At 40.7% G+C, this 27,553-nt stretch overlaps 1 protein-coding gene across 2 annotated transcripts in view; it reads right to left on the reverse strand.

The window, feature by feature from the left end:
• KIT (KIT proto-oncogene, receptor tyrosine kinase) overlaps positions 1-27,553 on the reverse strand; it is a 156,766-nt gene that overhangs the window by 31,601 nt on the left and 97,612 nt on the right. For both annotated transcript variants that reach the window (XM_070757138.1, XM_070757139.1), the window contains exons 8-12: positions 17,524-17,638; positions 11,280-11,473; positions 6,634-6,740; positions 6,400-6,526; positions 2,091-2,195 (exon numbers count right to left, since the gene is read on the reverse strand). In XM_070757138.1, the coding sequence (XP_070613239.1) occupies positions 2,091-2,195; positions 6,400-6,526; positions 6,634-6,740; positions 11,280-11,473; positions 17,524-17,638 (648 nt within the window). The remainder of the gene's footprint in view (positions 1-2,090; positions 2,196-6,399; positions 6,527-6,633; positions 6,741-11,279; positions 11,474-17,523; positions 17,639-27,553) is intronic.

A 27,553-nucleotide genomic window follows, 5' to 3' on the forward strand; every position in this document is an offset into this window, starting at 1 on the left:
GAGAAAGTGTATCTCAATTCCCCCATACCTGGCGGCAGAGGTGGGTTTTAAGCAGCTTACGAAAGGTAAGGAGGGTGGGGGCAATTCTAATCTCTGGGGGGAGTTGGTTCCAGAGGGCCAGGGCCGCCACAGAGAAGGCTCTTCCCCTTGGCCCCGCCAAGCGACATTGTTTGGTTGACGGGACCCGGAGAAGACCCACTCTGTGGGACCTGACTGGTCGCTGGGATTCGTGCAGCAGAAGGCGGTCCCTGAGGTAATCTGCTCCGGTGCCATGAAGGGCTTTATAGGTCATAACCAACACTTTGAATTGTGACCGGAAACTGGTTTCAAGAACAGTGAATATTTTACAGTAAATGCCGAGGGGTGGTTTACTGTTTTTCCTTTAATATGAAACAAAAATTTGGGTTATTTCTTTCCTCCTCATAGAAATTAAAAGAATAATAAGGGTTTTTAAATTAAATTTCTTTATTCTCTTTGTTTCTTCACAGGAGCTTAAGCTCACCAGGTTCCAAAGAGGCCAGTAAGGGGCGTACATAAGTACACTGGTGTGCCTTTCGTCCCCTGTCCAATTGTCTTTCCTTTCTTTCACCTATCTTATATATTCTCTTCCTTTCATATATCCTCTCCTCTAAGTTCACTTTCACCCTCTTTTATATTATCACATGTCTATTTTTCTTCCTATGTATTTGTGTATTGGACAAATGAATGAATAAATGAATGAATAAATTAAAACTAGCCCAGTTTTGGCTCAACTCATGCTTTCAATTTGGTTACATTTCACAGAACTCCACAATTTAGGGAATGAAACAGTTTTTCTTTGTTTTCAGACTTCTATTAATTGGGAACTTTCATAGCTTTACCTGGCAAGAAAGGAATTCTACGTCCAAGAACAGGCGAGCTATTTTCCCAGAGAATTTTATTTCTGAACTCCTCCCTGACCAGAATGAGAAAGTTTAAAGAAGCAACCCTCTACCAGCAGGGCCAAACTCTGGGCCTATTTTCAATCTACTCTCATGATTTCCCTATTTTTCTCTATTCTTTCCCTTGCCATCCAAACTAGAGGCAGATCTCTCTCTTTATAAGGTTGCCAAGTTCATCTTCAGCCTCTAAAATGAAGGTTGTAGATCAGGGGGTTGCATCAGGGTTTCGTTTTCCCTTGGGGGCCGGCATAGGTGTGGCCTGGTGCTACCAGTGCTGATGTGCGTACACCTCTGGGTGACCGGTGTGCGCACATCAAAGCGAGATTTGGCTTCTGCGCATGTGCAGGAAGCAAATCCTGTGAGAAGACATGCGGGCATTTGAGATTTCCGCTTCATTATTTTTTTGCTTCCACGCATGCGCAACGCATGTGCAAACCACCCAAAATTGCTGAAATATCATGCACGCATGCATCCTCTCTCAAGATTTTGCTTCTAGCGCATGCGCAGTAGCCAAATCTCGCTCCGATGCACATGCCCGCCTGCCATTCACTCGGAGCTGCGCCCGCAGCCCCATTTCCACTAGCGGTACGATGTTGTCGTCCGTCCTCCCCCGGTTCTGGTAGGAACCCGATACTGCCTGGCAGTCATGGCTGACTGGATGGTTATGGTGTCAGGGGCTGCTCTCACAGGCCAATTCTGTGACCTATCGCGGGCTGAATCTAGCCCGCATGTTTGACTCCTGTTCTAGTTTACTGCTAGCATCCAGACATCCATCTCTGATGTTGTCCCAAAGGTGCTTTTTCAAGAGGCAACTGAACTTTGTTTTTCCTTGAAGACGTTTCGCTTGTCATCCAAGAAGCTTCTTCAGTTCTGACTGCAGTCAGAACTGAAGAAGCTTCTTGAATGAGAAGCGAAATGTTTTCAAGGAAAAACAAAGAAAAGTCCAGTTGCCCCTCGAAAAAGCACTTTTGGGGACAACCATGTCCTGGATGATTGAGAAGGTCCATAGATAAATATCTGGCGTTGATATCTGACTCAGTTTCTGACAATATATCTGCTTTGGTTCAGATGGCAAAACTCTCTGAGAATAAAAGGTTATATGAAGCTTCAGAAAACCAAAGGAAGATATTTGGGGAAAAAAATAAACAAAATGAATTCCAAGGAACTTACATTTGAGCATTTTCACTGCCACTCTTGTTGCCCCATCAGGTTTGAAGAGACCATAGGCTGTAGCTTCAACGACTTTCCCAAAAGCTCCAGCTCCTAGAATCTTACCTAAAGGTGTCCCAAAACACATTAAAAGGTAAGCACAAAGCTTCCTCCAAACAGATTGTCAATAAAGTTAACCATGGCTGGCAGCACTAGATGCTAGTGTAACACAAACTTAAGATTCATATTATATTATTAAAGTTTATATTATTTTATATGGGAAAACTATTTTCCTTAAATGTTGGAGTAAGGGGAATTTTTTCTCTCTGTAAATAATGAAGAATATGGGATTAATAGAATGATATTTGGGGTTTTGTTGTTGTTTGATGATTGTTTAAATTTTAGTATCTGTTAACTCAGTGATTTTCAATCTTTTTTGAGCCGCGGCACATTTTTTACATTTACAAAATCCGGGGGCACACCACCAACCAAAATGACACAAAATGACACCCTAAGACACTCTCCTCTCTTTTTCCATCCCTGTCTCCTCCCCACCCTTGTGTGTGTGTGTATACACACTCTTGAACCATTTCCAAAAACAGGTGAGGGCTGGGGGGGTTTTCTCTCTTATTCTTTGGGTGCTTTTTATCATATGCTTTAAATCAAGAGTCACTTCTCTCTCTCTCTTTTGTTTCTCTCTCTTTCATCTCATTCTCTGTCTCAATCATTTTCTCATTTCTCTTTTTTTCCTCCCCTTTTTGCTCATTTCTCTCTCTCTCTCCCTTCCTCTCCTTTTCTCTCTTTCTCTCTCTTGCTTGCTTTTTCTCTTTCTTTCTTTCTTTCTCTTTCTCTCACTCTTGCTTTCTCTCTCTTTTCTCTCTCTCTCTTGCTTTCTTTCTCTCTCTCTCTCTCTTAGCAAAAAGTTGCGAGACCGGAACCTGAGCTTCCTTCTTCGCGGCACACCTGACCATGTCTCGCGGCACACTAGTGTGCCACGGCACACTGGTTGAAAAACACTGTGTTAACTAGTTTAAACATTGGAGTGATAAAGGTAAGGGAGGGGAAAGAAAAAGTATAAAGTAAAGAAACTCCTTAAAGTACATAAATGATATGGAAATTTGGCATATGTACATGGTTGGATATTGGCATTGGTTTTTTTATTTACCTATGTTTTATTTTAAGGTGGACAAAAAAAAAACATATACCCCCCCCCCCAAGTTAAACACGTATAAAATTGGGTGATTTGAAATCAAGCAAAACACCAAGATGGCGTACCACCATATCTTCAGTAGGAAAACCCTAGAAACCACTAGACAGCAGGAAGAATTGTTTTTTGACAGCTCAGAATCAGTATGTCTGTCTTCCCTCCTCGTTCTTTTTATTGAGCCTTTCATCTGCACCTCTATAACTGTCTGGTTACGTTCTGCAACCCAACAAGAGGGACACAGACTTCAGATAATCAGAACTGCAGAAAACATATGCTCCCCCTCCCTCTGCACATGTGCAGTGGCCTCATTGAAGCCTCCAGACTTCCGGTAGGCCCATTTGGCTGTTTTTCACTCTCCTCGGGGTTCAGAAAAGCCCCCTTAAGCCTGGGGAGAGTGAAAAATAGCCAAACAGGCCAACCGGAAGTTTGGAAACAAACTTCTGGTTGGGCCATTTTTCACTCTCCCCAGGCTTCAGGAGGCTTTCCTGAACCATGCTGATTTATTTTATTTATTTATTAGATTTGTATGCCGCCCCTCTCTGAAGACTCGGGACTCATTGCTCACAGTCACTCATGCCCTCATCACCTCGAGGTTCGACTACTGTAATGCTCTCTACATGGGGCTACCTTTGAAAAGTGTTCGGAAACTTCAGATCGTGCAGAATGCAGCTGCGAGAGCAGTCATGGGCCTACCTAGGTATGCCCATGTTTCAACATCACTCCGCAGCTTGCATTGGCTGCCGATCAATTTCCGGTCACAATTCAAAGTGTTGGTCATGACCTTTAAAGCCCTTCATGGCACTGGACCAGAATATCTCCGAGACCGCCTTCTACCGCACGAATCCCAGCGACCAATTAGGTCCCACAGAGTGGGCCTTCTCCGGGTCCCGTCAACTAAACAATGTCGGTTGGCGGGCCCCAGGGGAAGAGCCTTCTCTGTGGCGGCCCCGATTCTCTGGAACCAACTCCCCCCAGAGATTAGAACTGCCCCTACTCTCCCTGCCTTCCGTAAACTTCTTAAAACCTACCTCTGTCGTCAGGCATGGGGGAACTGAAACACCTCCCCCGGGCATGCACATTTTATGTATGGGATGTTTGAGTGTATGCTTGTTAACAAAATGGGGTTCTTTTAAATGTTTTAAATTATATTTGGATTTGTTACAAACTGTTATGTTATGCTGTGAGCCGCCCCGAGTCTGCGGAGAGGGGCGGCATACAAATCTAAATAAATAAATAAATAAATAAATAAATAAATAAATAAATAAATAAATAAATAAATAAATAAATAAATAAATAAACAAACAAACAAACAAACAAATAAATAAAAAAGACAATGTAAACAAATCTAATATTAAAAATAATCTAAAAAATCCCAATTTAAAGAACCAATCATACATACAAGCATACCATGTATAAATTCTATAAGCCCAGGGGGGAAGGGAAAATTTCAATTCCCCCATGCCTGACGACAGAGGTGGGTTTTAAGGAGCTTGCAAAAGGCAAGGAGGGTGGGGGCAACTCTGATATCTGGGAGGAACTGGTTCCAGAGGGCCGGGGCCACCACAGAGAAGGCTCTTCTCCTGGGTCCTGCCAAATGACATTGTTTAGTCGACGGGACCCGGAGAAGGCCAACTCTGTGGGACCTAACCGGTCGCTGGGATTCGTGCGGCAGAAGGCGGTCCCGGAGATATTCTAGTCCGATGCCATGAAGGGCTTTATAGGTCATAACCTATAAAACATCCGAAAAGGCCGAAAATCAGCTAGCCAAGACACATACAGCCAACATAGGGCAATGCCCTCAGATATGGCTATATGTGCGACCTGTGGCACACGTGCCAGAGGTTCACTATCACTGCTCTAGTGCTTCTATCAAAATGACAGCTTAGCTCAAACGCCTCTGCCTGATTTCATACGGTCATACAACACGTAGAGAAAGACAGGAGTTGGCACTGTGTCGACCCAATGGTGCCCTTGATCCAACCCCCTTAATTCTGCCTTGGAAATGAGATACTGTAGTATGGATGCTCTTTCTCTGGAATGAACTGGTAAATCAAAACAAGAAAAATTAGGCTAGGAAAAGAAACATAGAAGACTGACGGCAGAAAAAGACCTCATGGTCCATCTAGTCTGCCCTTATACTATTTCCTGTATTTTATCTTACAATGGATATATGTTTATCCCAGGCATGTTTAAATTCAGTTACTGTGGATTTACCAACCATGTCTGCTGGAAGTTTGTTCCAAGGATCTACTACTCTTTCAGTAAAATAATATTTTCTCACGTTGCTTTTGATCTTTCCCCCAACTAACTTCAGATTGTGTCCCCTTGTTCTTGTGTTCACTTTCCTGTTAAAAACACTTCCCTCCTGAACCCTATTTAACCCTTTAACATATTTAAATGTTTCGATCATGTCCCCCCTTTTCCTTCTGTCTTCCAGACTATACAGATTGAGTTCATTAAGTCTTTCCTGATATGTTTTATGCTTAAGACCTTCCACCATTCTTGTAGCCCGTCTTTGGACCCGTTCAATTTTGTCAATATCTTTTTGTAGGTGAGGTCTCCAGAACTGAACACAGTACTCCAAATGTGGTCTCACCAGCGCTCTATATAAGGGGATCACAATCTCCCTCTTCCTGCTTGTTATACCTCTAGCTATGCAGCCAAGCATCCTACTTGCTTTTCCTACTGCCCGACCACACTGCTCACCCATTTTGAGCCTGTCAGAAATCACTACCCCTAAATCCTTCTCTTCTGAAGTTTTTGCTAACACAGAACTGCCAATGCAATACTCAGATTGAGGATTCCTTTTCCCCAAGTGCATTATTTTACATTTGGAAACATTAAACTGCAGTTTCCATTGCTTTGACCATTTATCTAGTAAAGCTAAATCATTTACCATATTACAGACCCCTCCAGGAATATCAACCCTATTGCACACTTTAGAGTCATCGGCAAATAGGCAAACCTCCCCTACCAGACCTTCCCCTATGTCACTCACAAACATATTAAAAAGAATAGGAATAGAAAAAGAATAGAAAATGTGTTTAAACTACGTCATCAGGGAGGTAAGGGTACTAGAAGCATTATTGGATTGCCAGCAAGAATAAATATCTGCAAACTAACCAAAACTGAGGCAGTTTCTTGGAAACTCCCATTTCTCATCATAGGGAAGCTGTGTTGGATCTATGTAGATATAGTTGTTTCCGTTTATTTCGTCAACTACTTTCCACTGTACTTCATATTTGGGTTTCTAGAATACAAGACATAACTTTTTTTAAAGTACTTAAACTGGTACAAACAGTGGCAGAAAAAACACACCTGGCATTCTAATGAGACACAATTACAGACAATTCTTACCTGGAGATATTTATAAATAAGGATTATGACTATAATACACATGAGTCCGGCTGCTGCACCAAAGCCGATTAACAACGGAGTGAAAAGACTGGGATTATTTTCTTGTTCTAGAGAGAGAGAGACGGGTAAAAATATAAGCAACTTGATTTAAAAAAAAATTTATACACTTATTTATAAATTGCCTTCATTCCAGCAAGTCTACGACAGCTGGCAAACTTAAAAAAAAACACAAAAAACAACAGCAGAATATTAAAATTAGTCATATTAATTAAAGCCTACACTAAAATTGATATTCCAATACTTTAAAGGGATGGTGTAAAAGATGGATCTTTATAGATTTATAAATGTTGAGGCAGGAGGTGTCAAAAACAGGTACTGAAGGATTCTGTAGCAGAGATTTATATTAACAATAGCAATAATAATAGAGTTGGAAGGGACCTTGGAGGTCTTCTAGTCCAACCCCATGCCTAGGCAGAAAACCCTACACTACTTCAGACAGATGGTAATCCAACATCTTCTTTAAAACTTCCAGTGTTGGAGCATTCACAACTTCTGGAGGCAAGCTGTTCCACTGATTAATTGTTCTAACTGCCAGGAAATTTTTCCTTAGTTCTAAGTTGCTTCTCTCCTTGATTAATTTCCACCCATTGCTTCTCTACCCTCAGGTGCTTTAGAGCAGTGTTTTTCAACCGGTGTGCCGCGGCACACTAGTGTGCTGCGAGATATGGTCAGGTGTGCCGCGAGGCGGCTCGGCCCCCCCTCGCTATTGCCCCCTGCCGCCGCCGCTATTGGCACCCTCCCGCGGGAGGCCGGCAAAGGTTGCTTTGAAAGTCGGCCCCCTCGCGCCCATGGCTTCTCGTCGCTTCCCCGAAAGCTGCGCGTGTGTGCATGCGCGCCCCCAAAATACCCCCGCGTGCACCCTTTTTCACGGCCGCGCACTCCTCATCCCCCTGCCAGCCCGCGGGGGGGGGGGGGGAGAGGCGCCGGCAGCAGAAGGGAAGGGAGCCGCGGCCGCCCCTGCCTCCCCACGGTGCCTCCGGCCCCCTCGGCCTTTCGGCGCTGCCCCCCGCCCAGTCCCTCTCCTCCTCCGCTGTCTCCTGCCTTTCGGCGTGGCTCCTCCCGCACCCGGAACGCACGCCCTGCCCGTCTCACCTTTGCCGAGAGCACTTTCGTCCCGGGCTCTCAGCAAGGGGGTTGCAGGAGAGACGGGGCAAGCGTTCTCTCAGCGGAGGCCAGCGAAGATGATATTCAATGTCGGGAGCGCGTGGGCGGTCGCGCGCGCTCCCTACCCCCCTGCTAGCCGCTCAGAATATTCAAAATAAGAAAAACCTTCACCGGTGAAGGCTTTTCTTATTTTGAATATTCCAAGCGGGCTAGCAGGGAGATAGGGAGGGCGCGCAACCGCCCACGCGCTCCCGACATTGAATATCACCTTCGCCAGCCTCCGCTGAGAAGAACGGAGAGAGAATGAGAGTGAGTGAGAGCAACAGACAGCAAGATAGAGAGAAAGTGAGAAAGAGAGAGAGAGAGAAAGGGGGGAGAGAAAGAGATAGCAAGAGAGAGAAAGAGTGTGAGAAAGAAAATAAGAGAGAGAACGAAAGAGAGAGCAACAGAGAGAGAGAGAACAAGAGAGAGAAAGCATGAGAGAGAGAGAACAAGAGAGAGAGAAAATAAGAGAGAGAATGAGAGAGAGAGAGAGAGAGAGAGAGAAGGAAAGCAAGAGAGAAAAAGAGATAGCAAGAGAGAGAGAAAGCAAGAGAGACAGATAGGGAGAGGAAAGCAGAGAGAGAAATGAGAACAAAAAGGGGAGAAAAAAGGAGAAATGAGAAAATGATTGAGGCAGAGAATGAGAGGAGAGAGAAACAAAAGAGAGAGAGAGGGGTGATTCTTGAAGCATATGGTAAAAAGCACCCAAATAATAAGAAACGCCCCCCAGCCCACACCTGTTTTTGAAAAGAATAAAAGAGAAAAAAACCCAGCCCTCAACTGGTTTTGGAAATGGTTCCAGTGTGTATACACACACACACATAAGGGGGGGAGAGAGACAGGGATGGAAAAAGAGGAGAAGTGAGAGGGAAAAGGAATGAGGGAAAAAGGGAGGAAGAGAGAGAAATGACAAACATGAGAGAGAAAAGGGGGAAAGACAGGAGAAGTACCCAGAAATGAGATATAAATTTGAGTAGGGATGATTGATGATTGACTGTATTTATAAGGGGATGTTACATGGGATTGTATATACGAGGGGGTTATTTATGTATGTATGTATGTATGTATGTATGTATGTATGTATGTATGTATGTATGTATTTATTTATTTATTTATTTGATTTGTGTCATTTTGGTTGGTGGTGTGCCCCAGGATTTTGTAAATGTAAAAAATGTGCCGCGGCTCAAAAAAGGTTGAAAATCACTGCTTTAGAGAATAGGTTGACTCCTTCTTTGTGGCAACCTCTGAGATATTGGAATATTGCTATCATGTTGTTTCTTCCCCCAATCCCAAAATCTTCAACCTTACATTATCTACAATAAACCTCTCCCCTTTTCTAAGAGGTCTGTAAGGGGCGTGCATAAGTGCACCTTTGTGCCTACAATGTCTTTTCATCTTTTCTATCTCTACTTTATACTTATATTGTGTTAATCATACTACAATACAATACTATATTTGTATGACAAATAAAATAAAATAAATCAATCAATCAATAAAAATAAATCAATAAATGTCTCCTCTGGTTCTTCTTTTCATTAAACTAGCCATGCCCAGTTCTTGCAACCATTCTTCGTATGTTTTAGCCTCTAGTCTCCTAATCGTCTTTGTCACTCTTCTCTGCACTTTTTCTAGAGTCTCAATATATTATAGTTTCCCGATTGCTTATTTGTTCCCTATGACAATCATTAAGTGTTGTACTTCATGATTCTTGACAAATGTATCTTTTCTTTTATGTACACTGAGAGTATATGCACCAAAGACAAATTGCTTGTGTGTCCAATCACCCTTGACCAAAAAAGAATTCTTTTTTTTTTAGCTGAATCAAATAATTTCTTTATAATCATATCAAAAATATTTGCAGTACCATATTTTCTTCATTACAGTAAGTTGAGAGCAGATACCTTACACAGATCATACTTCATACTTTATGTTTGAGACATAGCACAAACATAATTGGAGCTTAACTAGCATAGACCGGACACCACACCCTACTCCAAGTCTTGTTCCTTGGGCATGGTCAGTAGCACTTAACCCACAATGGCTGACTGAGTTACCACATGACTCTTCCAAGCTCCTGAATATTCCAACATTCCTCCCTTCTTGACTGGAAGAGACATCAGACCAATCGATTTTATACACTTCCCATGGTAGACACCACTCAATGGGTTGGTCATCATGTCTGCCAAATTATCCTCTGGGCCCATAAAAGAATTCTATTCTATTCTATTCTATTCTACTCTATCCTATTCTACCCTACCCTACTTTCAGTTTCAGCAATTTTAGGATGCTTCGACTTCAATTCACCTCCATTTGAGAGGCTGGGCGGGGCTACTTTTGGAATATAAGACATACCTAGATTTTCACTCTATTTTTTGTGGAAAAGGTGCATCTTATACAGCAAAAAATACGGTACATGACCTAATTTTGAGAACAGGCAATAAGTAACTTCAAGTCCATCATAACTTCGAACTGTCATAAAGTGACTGTTCATAAGTGGAGAACTACGATTTTTTTACATGTTTTGACTCAAGCATTTAAATACTGCTTTTCATCTCTTTCTGTAGGGGGGGGGAATGTTTCTTAGAATACTTTAATATACAGTGATCCCCCGATTATCGCGAGGGTTCCGTTCCAAGACCCCTCGCGATAATCGATATTTCGGGATGTAGTGGTGCGGAAGTAAAAACACAATCTGCGCATGCGCGCCCCTTTTTCCATGGCCGCACATGCGCAGATGGTGGAGTTTGCGTGTGGGCGGCGGGGAAGACCTTTCGGCCGCCCACCAGCTGATCTGCTCGGCAGCGCGGCAGCAGCGAGGAGCCGAAGATGGGGTTTCCCTGTTGCCCAGGCAACAGGGAAACCCCATCTTCGGCTCCTCGCTGCTGCCGCGCTGCCGAGCAGATCAGCTGGTGGGCGGCCGAAGGAACCTTCCCTGGGTCTTCCCGCCACCCAGGCAAAGGGGAAACCCCAAGATCGCTTGCCGCTTGCCCGTCACCCGCTCGCCCGGCCGCTCACTTGCCGCTTGCCCGTTCGCCCGCCCGCCCGGCTGCTCGCTTGCCGCTCGAGAGCAAGAGGGGGAGAGATAGAGAAAGAGAGAGAAGGAAAGAAAGAGATGAGAGAGGGAGGAAGAGAGTGTGAGAGAGGAAGAAGCAAGATAGAGAAAGAGAGAGAGAAAGAAAGATGAGAAAGGAAGGGAGTGACGTCATCGGGTGGAAAAATCGCGATATAGCCTTTCGCAATGATCGGGATCGCGAAACTCGGGGGATCACTGTAAAAAGCAAAACAAAACAAAAAACAAAAAAAACCCCACAAGCATTATGGAAAAAGTTGTGACAAAAAATATATGCCTTTGGTTATCATCATCATGAAGGAACTTGGTCCTTGTTTCCAAAAGCTTGCAAAATGCTGTATTCCGTTCCTGAAATAACTCACAAAATTACCTTTAATGGCGAAGTTAAAGAAAGCAGAACGTCTATCAATGGTATTGGAAGCCTCACAGGTGATTGTGCTATTGCTCTTAAACATGCTCGTATCAATAGTACTTTCCACAATGATCTTCCCAAAGGAGTAAAATTCTGCATCTTTATGTTTGGTTTTTACATTCACTGGAGAAACATTTGGTAGATCTGGACACCTGGGGGGGAAAAACCACAAATTATCTGCATGATAAAAAAAATATTATGAACAGGTGAAGGGCACGATGATAAAATGGATGAGAAATATAGGCTATACAATCGATATAGATAGTTGGCAGCAATTATGGGAACGGAATTATAAAATGACAATGTCAACTACATTTAAAGAAAATATGTATAAGATGTTTTATAGATTGTATATGTCACCAGAGAAGTTAGCTAAGACGTTCAAAGGTTTGTCGATGAAATGTTTGAAATGTGCTGATTTACCTGGCTCTTCTTATCATATGTGGTGGACTTATTTATTTATTTATTTATTCTTTGTCCAATATACAATACATATGGAAGAAAATAGACATTAAGTAATATATATAAGGATAGTAAGTAAAAGAGAAGAGAAGTAGATGAGAGGGAGAGAATATATAAGATATATGAGAAAAGGAAAGATAATTAGACAGGGGACGTTAGGCACATCAGTGCACTTATGTACGCCCCTTACTGGCCTCTTAGGAACCTGAAGAGGTCAATCGTGGAGAGTCTAAGGGAGAAATGTTGGGGGTTGGGAGTTGACACTATTGAGTCCGGTAATGAGTTCCACACTTTGACAACTCGATTGTTAAAGTCATATTTTTTACAGTCAAGTTTGGAGCGGTTAATATTAAGTTTGAATCTGTTGCGTGCTCTTGTGTTGTTGCGGTTGAAGGTAAAGTAGTCATTGACCGGAAGGACATTGCAGCATATGATCTTGTGGGCAATACTTAAATCGTGTTTTAGGCGCCGCAGTTCTAAGCTTTCAAGACCCAGGATAGTTAGTCTGTTTTCGTAAGGTATTCTGTTTCTTGTTCAGAAGCTCGAAAATATTGAATACGGATTCAACACTGGATACAGAAGATTCTGGAAAAGCCTATTGAATTGAAACCTGAAATATACCTGCTGGGTATTTTACCGGAAGGTTTCAATAAAGAAGAAATATATTTAATTATACACATAGTAACAGCTGCGAGAATTGCCTATGCACAAAATTGGAAATTGAATAAAATACCAACCGAAAGGGAAGTTTGAAAGAAAATTATGGATTGTGCAGAGATGAATAGACTGACTTTAAAACTCAAAGCAAACAAGATTCTGATTATTAGAGAATTTGGGGGGAAATTTATGAATGGATGAAGAGTTAAGACTTATTGAAGTTTTGATGTTTTTAATAATAAGATACTGTTGATAAAATTGAGACAAGAAGATTGAGTTTTAAATATTATAACCCAGATGGAGAAGAAGGGTAATGGTGGTAGCACTAAGTATTGATATAACACACACACAAAAATACTATTGGAATAATTTACTGTAAACATATTCAAATTAACTAATTTGTTTTTTTTTTAAAGTTATTTAGCTGTTTTTAGTTGTGATATTCAAATTTACTTTATATATAATTTACTTTAGTATAAAATATGATATACTTTCTTATTAGAATAACTATTTGATTAGATATATAGAATTATGGTTTATAGCTCTTTTTGCTGTAATATGAAGTATTATTCTATATATAATTTACTTGGGTTAAAAGATTATAAGAAAATTGTTTATTTGTTTTTTGAATAATGAGCCTAACAGATTTGTAAGATTCAAATAAGAAATGAATTTGATGACCAACGATTAATGTAAAGGTTATTGTAATGTTTTAATATTAGATAATGAAAAGCTATACTTTAAGCATTTTTTGAATATATGAGATATGATATGTTTTTACAATTACTTTGTGAAAGAAAGAGATATAAGAGCCTCCATTGAATGGTTACAAAGTAAAAAAGGGAAAATTTGTATAAGTTTGACAATAAGCTGGACTTTGTGTTGGAAACTATGTATTGTTTTTTAAACTTTGTGTTGGAGAAAAAAATAAAAAAATTATGATGGAAAAAAAATATTATTATTGTATGAGCATCCCAGGGATTATAATTTGACATTTATATCAAGCATTTTCTCTTAACAAATGTCCAGTTATCCAGCCATTCTTGCTGACAAGAGAGGAAAAGTGACATGGTTAGGATGCATCAATATTCTTGCTTGGAAATTCTTGGCAATTCTAATTTTAATGCTTATCCTAGCCACTGGAGATCCTCCGAAATAGTCTTACGTTAATCATGGCAATCTTAAATCTGATTAATTTCACTGAGCTTGCACTCATTATAATTAGATTTGGATCCAACTCCGTATACCTTAAAAATCAACAAACCTGCTCTTTTTTCATTTTATTTCTTGTGAACCTAACCTAATTTCTTTTCATTAATTTTCAAAAAGTATAAAGAAAAAGGCCAATGCTTGACAAAAATTGCTTAGGGCAGTGATTTTCAACCTTTTTTGAGCTGTGGCACATTTTTTACATATACAAAATCATGGGGCACATTGAGCAGGGGGAGGAACGGTGAGGGGGTGTGTAAAAAAAGTTTGGACAAAAAAATTCTCTCCCTCTCTCTCTCTTCCTCCCTTTCGCTCTATTTCTCTCCCTCTTTCTCTCTCTTCCTTCCTCTCTCTCTCCATCCCTTTCTTTCTCCCTTCCTTCCTCTTTTTTGCTCTCTTTCTCTCTCCCTCCTTCCCTCCCTCTCTTTCTCTCTCTCTCTTGCTTTCTTTCTCTCTCTTTCTCTCTTGCTTTCTTTCTTTCTCTCTCCTCTCGCTCTTGCTTTCTTTCTCTCTCTTTCTCTCTTGCTTTCTTTCTCTCTCTTTCTCTCTTGATTTCTTTCTCTCTCCTCTCTCTTGCTTTCTTTCTCTCTCTTGCTTTCTTTCGCTCTCTCTCTTTCTCTCTCTTGCTGAGCTTCGCGGCACACCTGACCATGTCTCGCGGCACACTAGTGTGCCACGGCACACTGGTTGAAAAACACTGGCTTAGGGCATGTTGGTGAGAATGAGATTAGAACTCTAGAATAAAAGAGTTGGAAGGGATCTTGGAGATCATCTGGTCCAACTCCCTTCACAGGAAATCTGTTGTTCCACTGCTCAGGAACCCTTGTAATATTTCAGACAGATTAGTTGTCCAATTTCTCCTTAAAAACATCCAGTGTGACTACCACTTATGGTGGCCGTGCCCAATGGCACGAAAGTACTGGAGAAAAATTAAACATGGTTAAAGGAAATGACATAATGTGACAGAGTAAAGACCAGAGATATACTTATTAGGAATAATTAGCGAACATTATACTAAACCAAAATGCTACTTTTTTGTCCATACATTTGGCATACGCTCAAAATTGGAAAGATCAAAACCTCCTGTCAGATAACATGATAATTAATAAAATAATGGATTGTGCTGAAAGGACCAGACTTACTTATGAACTGCAAAACAAACAAGAAAGAGATTTTTTTTTCCCTATGGGAAAACTTTTAGTAGTGGCAAGAAATTGGAAAAGATAAGTTAAATAAACAGGGGGAAGTTGTTAAAATGTGATCAAGAAATTTAATGAAAATAGAAAATGGTATAAATGTAGGATAGAGAAGTATAGATATGTGTGTAAAGCTAAAAGAAGTAATATTGTGAATATATCTGGAAATGAAATATTTGCAAAAGTGGTTAGTTTTTACTTTGTTTCTTTATATTTCATGTATTTTGGTATATCTTGTTTATGTGTTGCTTGTTTATAACTAAAGAACTCAATAAAAATTAGCCAAAAAAACCCAACACCCCAACTTCCAGTGTTGGAGCATTCACAACTTTTGGAGGCAAGTTGTTCCACCGATTAATTAGTTGTTACACTGATTAGAGACCTTCACAATGTACATTCTGTGCCCCAAATTATATTGTGCCCCAAATTATACTTCAGCAAAGGTCACAGTTGCATAACTGGTACAATTATTAAGAACAGAACTGGGATCTTCTAAAAAACTTTTGTTACTGGCATAAATACAACTTTGGTCAACATAGATGCAGAAGGATCTTTATGGTACTTCGATTATATACTGCAAATATTGCAACCAGAGATATTTTATGACTAACTTGAGATATCACGATTGCCGCAATTAGTTTAACAAAAAGCATATTTTATTAAAATAACTTCTGAAAAAATGTTTTGGATAGGAAAAACACTATAAATTAGCAATAATGTTCAAAACATCATCAAAATAGCAAGTATTTTGCAAATGAATTACAGTCAATCTTGTTAGAAACGTGGATAATTACTTTGTAGTTAACTCTTTTCTTTCTTCCAGTCTTACAAGTCACATCTGCTATTTAATTTACTGTGTGTAGATGGAAACCTAATAGCCTAAAATTGTGATACATTACAAAATTGTGTACATGAGTGTTACAGTTTGATCTAGTGCAGGCGGGGGTTCCTACTTACTACTGTTACTTGTGAGCTCCACGCGCAACTCTGGGTGACCAGCAGTGGGCGCGTCTGAGCAAGATTTTGCTTCTGCGCATGCGTAAGAGGCAAAATCTTGCGAGAGGGTATGCGCGCGAGAGAGAGATTTTGATTATTTTTTGCTTGCATGTATGCAGAAAAAAATCACTGAAATCTCATTCGTGCACACACTCCTCACAAGATTTTGCTTCCTGCACATGCACAGAAGCAAAATCTTGCTCAAATGCGCGCGCGTACCTGCTGTTCACCCAAAGCTGAGTATGCAGTTCCATTTTCATGACCAGAGCTATGGTGTGGCCCGTACCAGTAGCAAACCGCCACTGATCTAGTGCAGCGGTGAAATTTACTTATCTTGCCCAATGGTTCGGAGGTACACGCTTCGCGCCCACTTTTTCACTCTGCGCATGCACAGAATGCTTTGCGCATGCAGAGAGGATTAAAAAAGAAGGTGGCAATGTCTGGGCGGGTGGGTTTCCTCGCACTGCCTTCGCTACCGGTTCCCCAAACCACCAGTCGTTGCCTTTGCTATCGGTTCTCCGAATCACTGGCAGCCGTATGCCCGTACTGGTAGCACTTCACCCTTGATCTAGCGGTTAAGCACCAGTTTAGAAGCCAGGAGACAATGAGTTCTAGTTCCACTTTAGGCATAAAAAGCCAGCTGGTGACTTTGGGCCGCTCTCTCTCAGCCAAACCCATCTCACAGCGTTCTTGTTGTAGAGAAAATAGAAGTGCAGGTAGTCTTCAATTTACTGTATTTTTCAGAGTATAAGACACACTTTTTTGCACACACCCCCCAAGAGGGTGAAAACATGGGTGCATCTTATACACCGAATACGCGCAGAAGCAAAAAATCGCCGAAATCTCACGCATGCAAGATTTTCCTTCCTGCACATGCGCAGAAGCAAAATCTCCCTGGGATGCATGCGCATGCATGCCGGAGACCCAAAACTGCGCGCACAGCTCAACTTTTACTACCAGTGCACCGTCCCCTACCATTTCAGTAGGAACCTGCTACTGAACCAATACCATCTCAGACAAGTGACTATCCAGTCTCTTCTTAAAAACCTCATGCCCATGATTTCTGGTGGCAAGCTGTTCCACTGGTTAATTGCCCTCACTGTTATGAAGTTTCTCCTTAATTCCAGGTTGCTTCTTCCTTTGATTAGTTTCCAACCATTGTTTATCCTACCCTCCAGTGCAGTCAGAATCCTAAAAGGCCTTCGACTGAATCTATATGAACTTCTATTTGTCTGCTTGAAGGCGAGATAAATTAGAACTCTTCAGATACTTAAGAACATAATTAAGCCCAAAATTTCTATTGCTAAGCAAGACAGTTGTTAAAGTGAGTTGCACTTCATTTCATAACATTTTTTTGCCCACAGTTTTTAAGCAAATCACAGCAGTTGTTAAGTACTTGTGTTTTGCTTGTATTTGGAAAACCTGCTTTCAGTATTGTGTATTTACTTAATGTGTTATATTAAATACAATGAGAAGTTATTGAATCCTGCTGAATCTGTTATTTGTGCTTTCTGGATGTGATATGATGCTGGAGTGCATCATATACTCCAAAAGGTATGGTACTTTCTCATGAGGTTGCCAGGCCTGAAAAGAACACACATTGGAACATTAGAGTGGATTGTATTGACTTCTCTTTCTTTACATTTCATCCAAAATCAAAACAAATGTTTAGAATCTCTCACCTTTGTTCAGTAGCTGGGCAAACATACCAGCTAATAGTAGGAGCAGGATATCCAGTTGCCACACAGAGTAGCATGCCATTACTCAGTCTTTCCGAAGTGACAATCTCTGGTTTGGCTAGAGGTTGAATGAAAGATTTTTTTAAAAAAAAGATAAAGCAAATAAATAAATAAGTGGACATTTTATGAGAACTCATTTCTACTTTGCCTTCATTTCAGCACAATTCTATTAAAAATATTAGTATACTGAATCTGTACATGCAAAAGTTCTCAACTTATAAATCTCTTTCTAAAGTTCCCATAATCTTTTCATCTCATTTTGTCTCTATTCAGTGTTCCAAGAAGCAAAATAATCAACAGAAGGGGCAATGGACAGCCTTGTCTTGTTCCTTTTTTATTTTTCACGTTTCTGTTAGATCTCCGCTAACAATGATTTATGCTTTCTGTGAAGCATAAGCTGATTTTACCCATTTTAAAATTGTCTCCAAAATTCATGTCTTCCAAAACTGTAAAGAAGGAAAGTCCAGTTCAAATGGTCAAAAACGTTCTATGCATTTAAAAAAAAACCAATACATCTTGTTTTTCTTTACCTTGTTTCAAATATTCCAAAATATCAACACAGTTGCAACTTTATTCTTTAACTATTTTTTTTAGGTAAAAACACACATAATGAGTAATTTGCAAAATTCCTGGAAGCATGTGTTCCTATTGGATTTTGGAGTTAAGCTAACTCATGAGATCTTGGCTTTTGATCTGGTTTTGAATCAGCAAAAAGATATATGCAAATTGTTTAAACACAGAATTGTGATTTGTCTAAATATTTTTTTTATTTTGATATGGTGGAAAACATTGAAATTATTATTCAAATATATGTTCAATCACATTGTAATTGTAGTGTATTATAAGATTTTTTTCCCTTCTTGCATTCCCATTTTGACGTTTTTATTTGTATGATTAGCTAACGCTTTAGCTTTTCTTATAAAATTTAAATCCATAGCCTTTGGTCTTCATCATTATTACATGCACTTAAAAACCCACAATAAAATTATAATTAAAGAATTAAGGAACTGATGTTAGCCAAAGCATACATAATCATGCAAGCTGAGATTTAATCTTTTGCTTATCAAATCCACATTTTTCGCCCAGAGACTCAATGTGTTTGATACCCTTTCCCCTGAAAAGCCTTCTTACTAGCACTTGAAAGACATGGCAACTTAATTCTGTGCAAAGTCACCTTCTGCCTTGAAATATTGCATGCTGTTCCCTATTATGTTGCTGCAAAGAGAAATAGCAGCTTTCCCTGCTCAGCATCAGAAGTTTTTTAGCTCAGCTGGGGACCAGATACAAGTTTTCAGACCTGGACTAAGGGAAATATGGTTTTCCCAAAATTGAACGGGTCCAAAGACGGGCTGCAAGAATGGTGGAAGGTCTTAAGCATAAAACGTATCAGGAAAGACTTCATGAACTCAATCTGTATAGTCTGGAGGGCAGAAGGAAAAGGGGGGACATGATCGAAACATTTAAATATGTTAAAGGGTTAAATAAGGTTCAGGAGGGGAGTGTTTTTAATAGGAAAGTGAACACAAGAACAAGGGGACACAATCTGAAGTTAGTTGGGGAGAAGATCAAAAGCAACATGAGAAAATATTATTTGACTTAAAGAGTAGTAGATCCTTGGAACAAACTTGCAGCAGACATGGTTGGTAAATCCACAGTAACTGAGTTTAAACATGCCTGGGATAAACATATATCCATCCTAAGATAAAATACAGGAAATAGTATAAGGGCAGACTAGATGGACCATGAGGTCTTTTTCTGCTGTCAGTCTTCTATGTTTGCAAAAGAATGGACAGAATAATGAAATGCCCACTACTGCCTTTTTCTTGCAAAACATCCCTTCTTGATCTCTACAGACTTTTAGCTATATAATTTGGGATGAACACCCTTTAAATGGTGTGGGAACAGAAATGGATTTCCAGAGGGGGGGAAAATTGCAAACTACAGGAACCAGGAGGACACAGCTAAATCTCCAAGTGCTTCAAGGACCCTCCAAAAGGATGCAAATGGCCAGCTTTCTGCAAGGAATATAAATTCTTCCATTCCATACTATCCTGTCAGAGCTGAAAGAAGCTTCTTAGATGAGAAGCAAACTCTTTTCAAAGAAATGACAGGGAAGCCCAGTTGACTCCTGGGGGAAAAAAAAACTACTTTTGGGATCCCCTCTTGATATTACAGTATTTTCCAATGCAGAAAGCTGCTGGGCTCCAGGACACAAGGTATTTATGAAACAACATATAACTGCAACTTGCTGCTTGTATCCTTAAGATTTTTATTAATATTGATTGTTTCTTAATTGCTTATTTGACCCCTATGACAATCATTAAGTCCTCGGAGAGGGGCGGCATACAAATCCAAATAAATAAATAAACAAATAAACAAACAAATAAATAAAAATTAAATAAATAAATAAATAAATAAAGTGTTGAACCTCATGATTCTTGACAAATGTATCATGTATCAAATTCCTTGTGTGTTCAATCACATTTGGCCAATAAAGAATTCTATTCTATTCTAGTCTATTCCATCCCATCCAATTCCTATTTGATTTTATTTCCCCCATTTTAGAGTGTGTGGCTGAAAGACAACAATCTTTCTAAGGTAGGATAGTAACATTCCCACAGCCCCCACTCCAATTTTAAGGATATTTTTAAAACTAAACTCAAGATCTGCAATAGCCGTGGTGGCACAGGAGGTAGAGTGCTGTACTGCAGGCCACTGAAGCTGACTGTAGATCTGTAGGTCAGCAATTTAAATCTCATCTCTGGCTCAAAGTTGACTCAGCCTTCCATCCTTCCGAGGTGGGCAAAATGAGGACCCGGATTGTGGGGGCAATAGGCTGGTTCTGTTAAAAAGTGCTATTGCTAACATGTTGTAAGCCGCCCTGAGTCTAAGGAGAAGGGCGGCATAAAAATCGGAATAACTAACTGAATGAATGAATGAATGAATGAATGAAGGAAGGAAGGAAGGAAGGAAGGAAGGAAGGAAGGAAGGAAGGAAGGAATACATACATACATACATACATACATACATGGAAATGCTCAATTTTCAAGACTCCCAAAAACTTTTAAAAGATTTAATGATCTCACAATTTTTGAGACCTTACAATAATAATGAGTTTACTTTCCATGTCTGAATTTAATTGAATGCAGTTGCTGCTGGGACAGGCACAAATACTCTGATATCCTCAGCTACCAACCTGTTGACTTTTGTCTTGAGGCCACTGAGCAGATCTAAGTTCAGGTGACCTTTGGGTTTACCCCAACAACGGCATTGTTCTGGCTGTTTGTTCTCCCACTAAAAGGATCTGGGATAAGGTTGACATCAGAGTCTGCTAGCTCAGTTTACACTTTAACTTAAGCGGAGTTAAGATGATTTAAAAGATTCCAGGACCATCATTCATTGTGCTGTTTTATTTAAAAGAAGTTTCCCTTTAAATGATAGGAAGATGGATGACTTATTATGCTGTTACAGAGCTAAAACATATAACTAGATTTATTAAAGTTTATGGTATATTTTATTTCCGCCCCCAAACATGACACTTTCTTGTATTACATTTAAGACAACCAACACTGCTGCATTTAGAAAATTATTATCCGAGCCCCTGGGAAGACAGAGGCAATAAATAGGATTTGTAGACATTTACATCACCTGTCTTGAAACAGTGTTCAAAAGAAACAGGTACCCCAAGAAAGGCTTTTGACAAACTTTTCCATAACATCCTGTGAGGGTTTTATTTAATGGAGCAGTTGGACAGCTGTAACAGGAATCAGGGCCAATAGAATTTGTAAGTATCTTGATATTGTTGCCAAATCCCCTCAGGTGCAGAAAAACAAGCTTTTAACTGTAATTCCTGCACAGAACGACAGAGGATTGTTCTGCTGTTTGCCTGAAAAGGCTCCAAATTCTTGTGGCTATCCCAAGGCAACAAACCAAGAATGCTGGCCTCTTTGGAATCATGGCATAATATGGCCACAGTCTCTAGTGGGAGGTTTCTCAAACTGTGAGGGGTACAAAATGTTCCTCATAACGCCCCGGATTCTGTATAGAAGGGGTATAGAGACAAAGGTGATATCCTGTCAGTTCGGACAAGTTCAGGTGAATTAGTAGTAGTGACCTTCAGGTGGGGTAGGCCGGCTCACCCACCTCTGCGTTATGCCATCCTATTTAGGCACATTTCGAAGCCGTGTGCATGCGCGGAAGGCTGTGTGCATGAGTGGAAGGAGTACACATGCGTGAAAGGCCGTGTGCATGTGTGGAAAGTTATGCACATGCACAGATGACCATGTGCATGCATGGACATTTGTGAACCAGTAGGGAAGGTAAGTGAAATCCACCACCGTATAGAGCGTGTCCAGAGGCGTTACGGGGAACATTTTGCAGGTTTTTACAACAGTTTATTCAAAGTTACAATGGCACTAAAAAGTGACTTATGGCCATTTTCCCACACTTATGATGTTGCAGCTTCTCCGTGGTCAAGTGATTTACATTTGGATACTTGACAACTGACTCATTTTGCAGTGTTCTGGGGTCATGCAATCCCATTTTGTAACCTTCCGGCAAGAAAAGTCTGTACGATAACCAAGTCTGTTAGACTTGTTTTCTAACAGAGAACAAGTGGTCAAAATAGGAAGTGCCATATTTATTTATTTTATTTATTCATTTTGTCCAATGCACAATAATACACAATGAAGGTTATAGAGGTTATACTTGAGTAAAATATATTAGAGAAAGAATAGAAGTGAAAATTCAGGAATAGAATACATCAATTAGAGAATAGAAGGATATTATGACAGTAGTATAAGAAAGAATGGAATAGAAGAATAGAGGATACGATATATGAGATATAGGACAGACAATAGGACAGGGGACAGGAGGCACGCTAGTGCACTTATGCACGCCCCTTACTGACCTCTTAGGAATCTGGAGAGGTCAACTGTGGATAGTCTAAGGGTAAAATGTTGGTGGTTAGGGGAATCAAATCCTGCTCGTGTCAACAGTGGTGTCCCTCAAGGCATTATTCTAGGACCAACACTCTTCATACTCTACATAAACGATCTTTGTGATCATATTATAAGCAACTGCATTCTCTTTGCTGAGAATGTTAAACTATTTAATACCAACAATAATGCTGCTACCCTTCAAAAAGACTTTGGTCATGTAGCAGAATGGTCAAACAACTGGCAACTTCAAATCACAACCAACAAATGCTCTGTCTTACGCATTGGCAAAAAGAATCAGAATACAAAATACAAAGTTGGAGGACACAAACTTGTAGATGACCCTCACTCTGTCAGAGACCTTGGAGCACTCATATCCAACGACCTAAGTGCTAGAGCCCACTGTAACAACACTGCCAAAAAGCATTAAGAGTTGTTAAGCTAAACTTGCATAGCTTCTTCTCTGTCAATATTACACTGCTAACCAAAGCTTACAAAACATTTGTTAGATCAATTCTGGAATACAGCTCACCTAGTCTGGAACCCACACTGCATATCAGACATTAATTAATACAATCGAGAGAATCCAGAAATATTTAACAAGAAGAGTCCTCCACTCGCAACAAAATACCTTATTCCACCAGACTTAAAATACTGGGATTAGACAACTATGTTGCCTCCGATCTGATCAAAATGTAATTCATAAAATCATATACCAAAATGTCCTTCCTATTAATGACTACTTCACCTTCAACCACAGCAATGCACGAGCACGTAATAGATTCAAACTCAATGTAAACGGCTCCAAACTCGACTGCAGAAAATACAACGTCAGCAACAATGCCTGACTCTGTGGTTTCTTCCCCAAAACCCAAAAACCTTAGGCTGTCTAAGTCGACTTCTCCCCTTTTCTAAGAGGTCTGTAAGGGGCGTGCATAAGCGCACCACTGCGCCTACCATCCCTGTTGTACTGTCCTTTTTATCGTTACTTTTGACTTATGTTATATTTATACAAATTACTATTATCCTATACATGTTTGACAAACAAACAAATAAACAAACAAATAAATAAAGTCAATAAAACTTTAACTTGTTAGTGAACCTTTAATAAGATTTACTTAATAATTGGGTTACTAACTTAACAACCCACAGTGGTATGTAGCAAGAAAAGTCTACAGAGAGGGGTAGCATACAAATCTAATAAATAAATAAATAAATAAATAACACACACTTAACCAATTTCTCATTCCGTATCAACTGTGACAACTATAGCTGTCAATCAAGAACCACCGGTGGTTGTACATATCTTTATTAAAGATTAATTTTTTTATTAAAGATATAAAGTTTTATTGCTTTGTTTTCATTGCTCATTTGCGCTCATTTTGGTTGTGTGGATTTTCAAGGGATGTACTTTAACACCCTTGAAAGTGTCCAAAGATACTTCACCAGAAGAGCCCTTCACTCCTCCACTCGAAATAGAATACCCTACGAGACTAGACTTTCAATCCTCGGCCTAGAAAGTTTAGAACTAAGACGCCTTAAACAAGATCTAAGTATTGCCCACAAGATCATATGCTGCAACGTCCTGCCTGTCGGCGACTACTTCAGCTTCAACCACAACAACACAAGAGCACACAACAGATTTAAACTTAATATTAATCGCTCCAAACTTGACTGTAAAAAATATAACTTCAGTAACCGAGTTGTCGAAGCGTGGAACTCATTACCGGACTCCATAGTGTCATCCCCAACATTTTACCCTTAGATTATCTACGGTTGACCTATCCAGATTCCTAAGAGGTCAGTAAGGGGCGAGTACAAGTGCACTAGAGTGCCTTCCGTCCCCTGTCCTATTGCTCTCCTATATCTCCTATACCTTTCTTCTATTCCTATATCTCTTCTTCTATTCTTTCATTGATATGTTCTATTACTATACCTTCTTTTCTATTATTTCTTAGATATATTTTACTATGAGTATCTCCTCTATAACCTTCATCATGTATTTTACTATGTGTATATAGATATATACCCACTAAAACCCTCATTGTGTATTGGACAAAATAAATAAACAAACAAACAAACAAACAAACAAATAAACAAATAAACAAATAAATAAATAAATAAATAAGTAAGTAAGTAAGTAAGTAAGATTAGAATGAAGGGTGGCATGATGGCAAAACCTTTAGGAACTCCTTTTGTAGGGGAAGGTTTTCTCTGATTAAGTAGACTAAAACTTCTAAGCAGAAAATATCCAAGTATTGTTATTTGAATAATTAATAGTTCAGTTTCCTGAAGCAAAGCAACTAGATCATATGCCGCTGTCTCTGTTCCTTTACCGGACATAACTGCTTATCTAGTAGGAACTGGTAAAAAAACCCCAACCCTTTCTTTCTGCATCAATTATTTCTGTCAAAGCATCCAACCCTACAATCCAACCTTTTTGCAAAATCTCCAGGACTGATTTGCAACATAACTCCAACCCAGTGAAAAGGTCACACAGGGAGTGTCAAGTAAAACTGCCCCAAGGGCAAGTTTGTCATCTTTTTGTTTCACTGTCAAACAATCACAATCCAAAACAAGCCTCTCCTACCTCCACCCCCAACCCCATTGCAGATTTCCAGAGTTGTACTTTGACAGTCAAGTGACCCTTGCAGCTGAATATATTGATGCTACAAGTGGTAGCTCTACTTACAAACTTAATTTGTTCAATGACCAGGATCTTAAGTAGAAAAGTTTGTGAGAAGAAGCAATTTTCCCCATAGGAATCAATGTAAAAGCAAATAATGCGTGCAACTGGGGAAACCACAGGGAGGGTGGAGGCCCTGTGTCCTCCCAGGAGATTCCTAGAGAGGCCCCACGGAGGCTTCTCCCCGCCTTTTCCGGCCCTGTTTCCTCCCAGGAGATTCCTAGAGAGGCCCCATGGAGGCTTCTCCCTGCCCTTTTTGGAGGCTCCGGTTTGTAAGTGGAAAATGGTTCTTGAGAAGAGGCAAAAAAATATTGAGCACCCGGTTCTTATCTAGAAAAGTTTGTAAGTGGGGGCGTTTGTAGGTAGAGGTACCACTGTACTTTGAGAATAAGATTATATAAACCGGGGGTGTCAAACTGGAATTCTTCAAGGGTTGGATCAGCATTGCAGTTCTCTGTAGGCCGGGGGGGACGGGACGGACGCCTCCTGCAGGTCAAAATGGAGTATGGCAGGCCGTGTGAGGCCCCCACCTGCTTTGGCTTGCAAAGTGCTGCAAGAAGAGGGCCCCACACTTCATTTTGGCCAGCAGAGTGCTGCAGGAGGCCAAATATGGGGCGTATGGAGGGTGTGTGTGTTGGCCCCCATGTCTTGTTGGCTGCCAGAGGCATCATGGGCTGGTCCTTTGCTATTCCAGGCTGGCCCCTTGAGACAGATTCAAGAACCTCGCGGGACTTGAGTTTGATTCCCCCGCCCCCCGATTTAGACCATGCTCAACAAGGCAATATGAAGGAGAATTCTATAATGTATAAGATATATAGACATATAAGATAAATTAGAATGATGCTTTGCATGCTTGTTGATAAACCAAAATTATCTGATGTAAACATGACCGCAATCATTGTAAAAATAAGCTGCCCGCCACCAAAGATTCTATTGCTGTCATGATGAGATGGATGATCAATGTCTGTGGAAATTCTTAATCATCTAGGTAGGTGATTCTCAACCAGGGGGTCAGGAGCCCTTTGGAAGTCGAACGACCATTTCACTGGGGTCGCCTAAGACCATGGGAAAAGACAAATTTCCCATGGTGCTAGGAATTAAAGAACCGTTGTACTCACCTGAACGGTCTTCTCCAGGTCCTGGAAGGAGAGTCCAGCATGGGATTTAGCTCGAGTCTTATTGGTAGGGACTGAGTTATAAATTAATATAATTATCATATTAATTAGGTACCGCCCCCTTGCTGCCCCTGTACCTCAGTTTTAAAAAACGAATTCAAGTAATAACAGAAGTTTATTAACAATCAACCACAACCAGTAACTGAACATCACCATAATCATGGTTCAATGGGAGGGTTTGGACTCTCCTTCCAGGACCTGGAGAAGACCGTTCAGGTGAGTACAACGGTTCTTCTCCCATGTCTCTGGAAGGAGAGTCCAGCATGGGATATACCCAAGTTCCAGTGTTCCAGGGAGGGAATCATTGAATCATGTCCTAGTAGGATCACACACTTGCTGCAAAACTCTCCTCCCAAAGGCCGCCTCGGCCGAAGCAAACGTGTCCAATTTATAGTGTCGTATAAATGTTGTAGGGGAGGCCCACGTGGCCGCCCTGCAGATGTCCTCTATCGATGCCTGTGTTGCCCATGCTGCTGAAGTAGCAGCACTACGAGTCGAATGCGCTGTGATTCCACTAGGCAACGTCCTGGACTCTGCTTTGTACGCTTCAGTGATACAAAGCTTCAACCACTGACTAATGGTCTGCGAAGATACCTTAAGGCCCATTCGATGTTGCCCAAAGGAGACAAACAGAGCCTCAGACTTGCGGAAAGGGGCAGTGCGCCTAATATAGAGTTTCACTGCCCTGCGCACGTCCACCTTATGCCACTTAAGCTCCAGTGGATGCGACCCCTGCACGCAGAAGTCTGGTAGGACCAGTTCCTGTGTCCGGTGGAAATGGGTGTTGACCTTTGGGATGAACGTTGGGTCCAAACGCAGAACCACCTTATTAGGATGAAACGTGCAAAGGTCCGGCCTTACTGACAAGGCCGCCAGCTCCGATACCCGCCGTGCCGATGTAATCGCCACCAAGAACGCTGTCTTAATTGATAACATCTTTAAGGGCACCGTCCTCAGCGGTTCAAATGGGGGCGCTGTAAGCGCTTGTAATACTATGGTAAGATCCCACGTAGGGAAGCGTCGTATTGGTGGAGGATGCTTGTTGGCAGCCCCTTTCAAAAAGTCTCTGATCAAGGCATGATGAGACAACGAACCACCATTTTCAGGTCGAATAATCGTTGTCAATGCCGCTACCTGCCTTTTCAAAGTGTTGGGAGCCAGCCCTTTCTCTAGTC

The sequence above is a fragment of the Erythrolamprus reginae genome, chromosome 7, assembly GCF_031021105.1.
Source record: "Erythrolamprus reginae isolate rEryReg1 chromosome 7, rEryReg1.hap1, whole genome shotgun sequence".
Classification (NCBI taxonomy): Eukaryota; Metazoa; Chordata; class Lepidosauria; order Squamata; family Dipsadidae; genus Erythrolamprus; species Erythrolamprus reginae.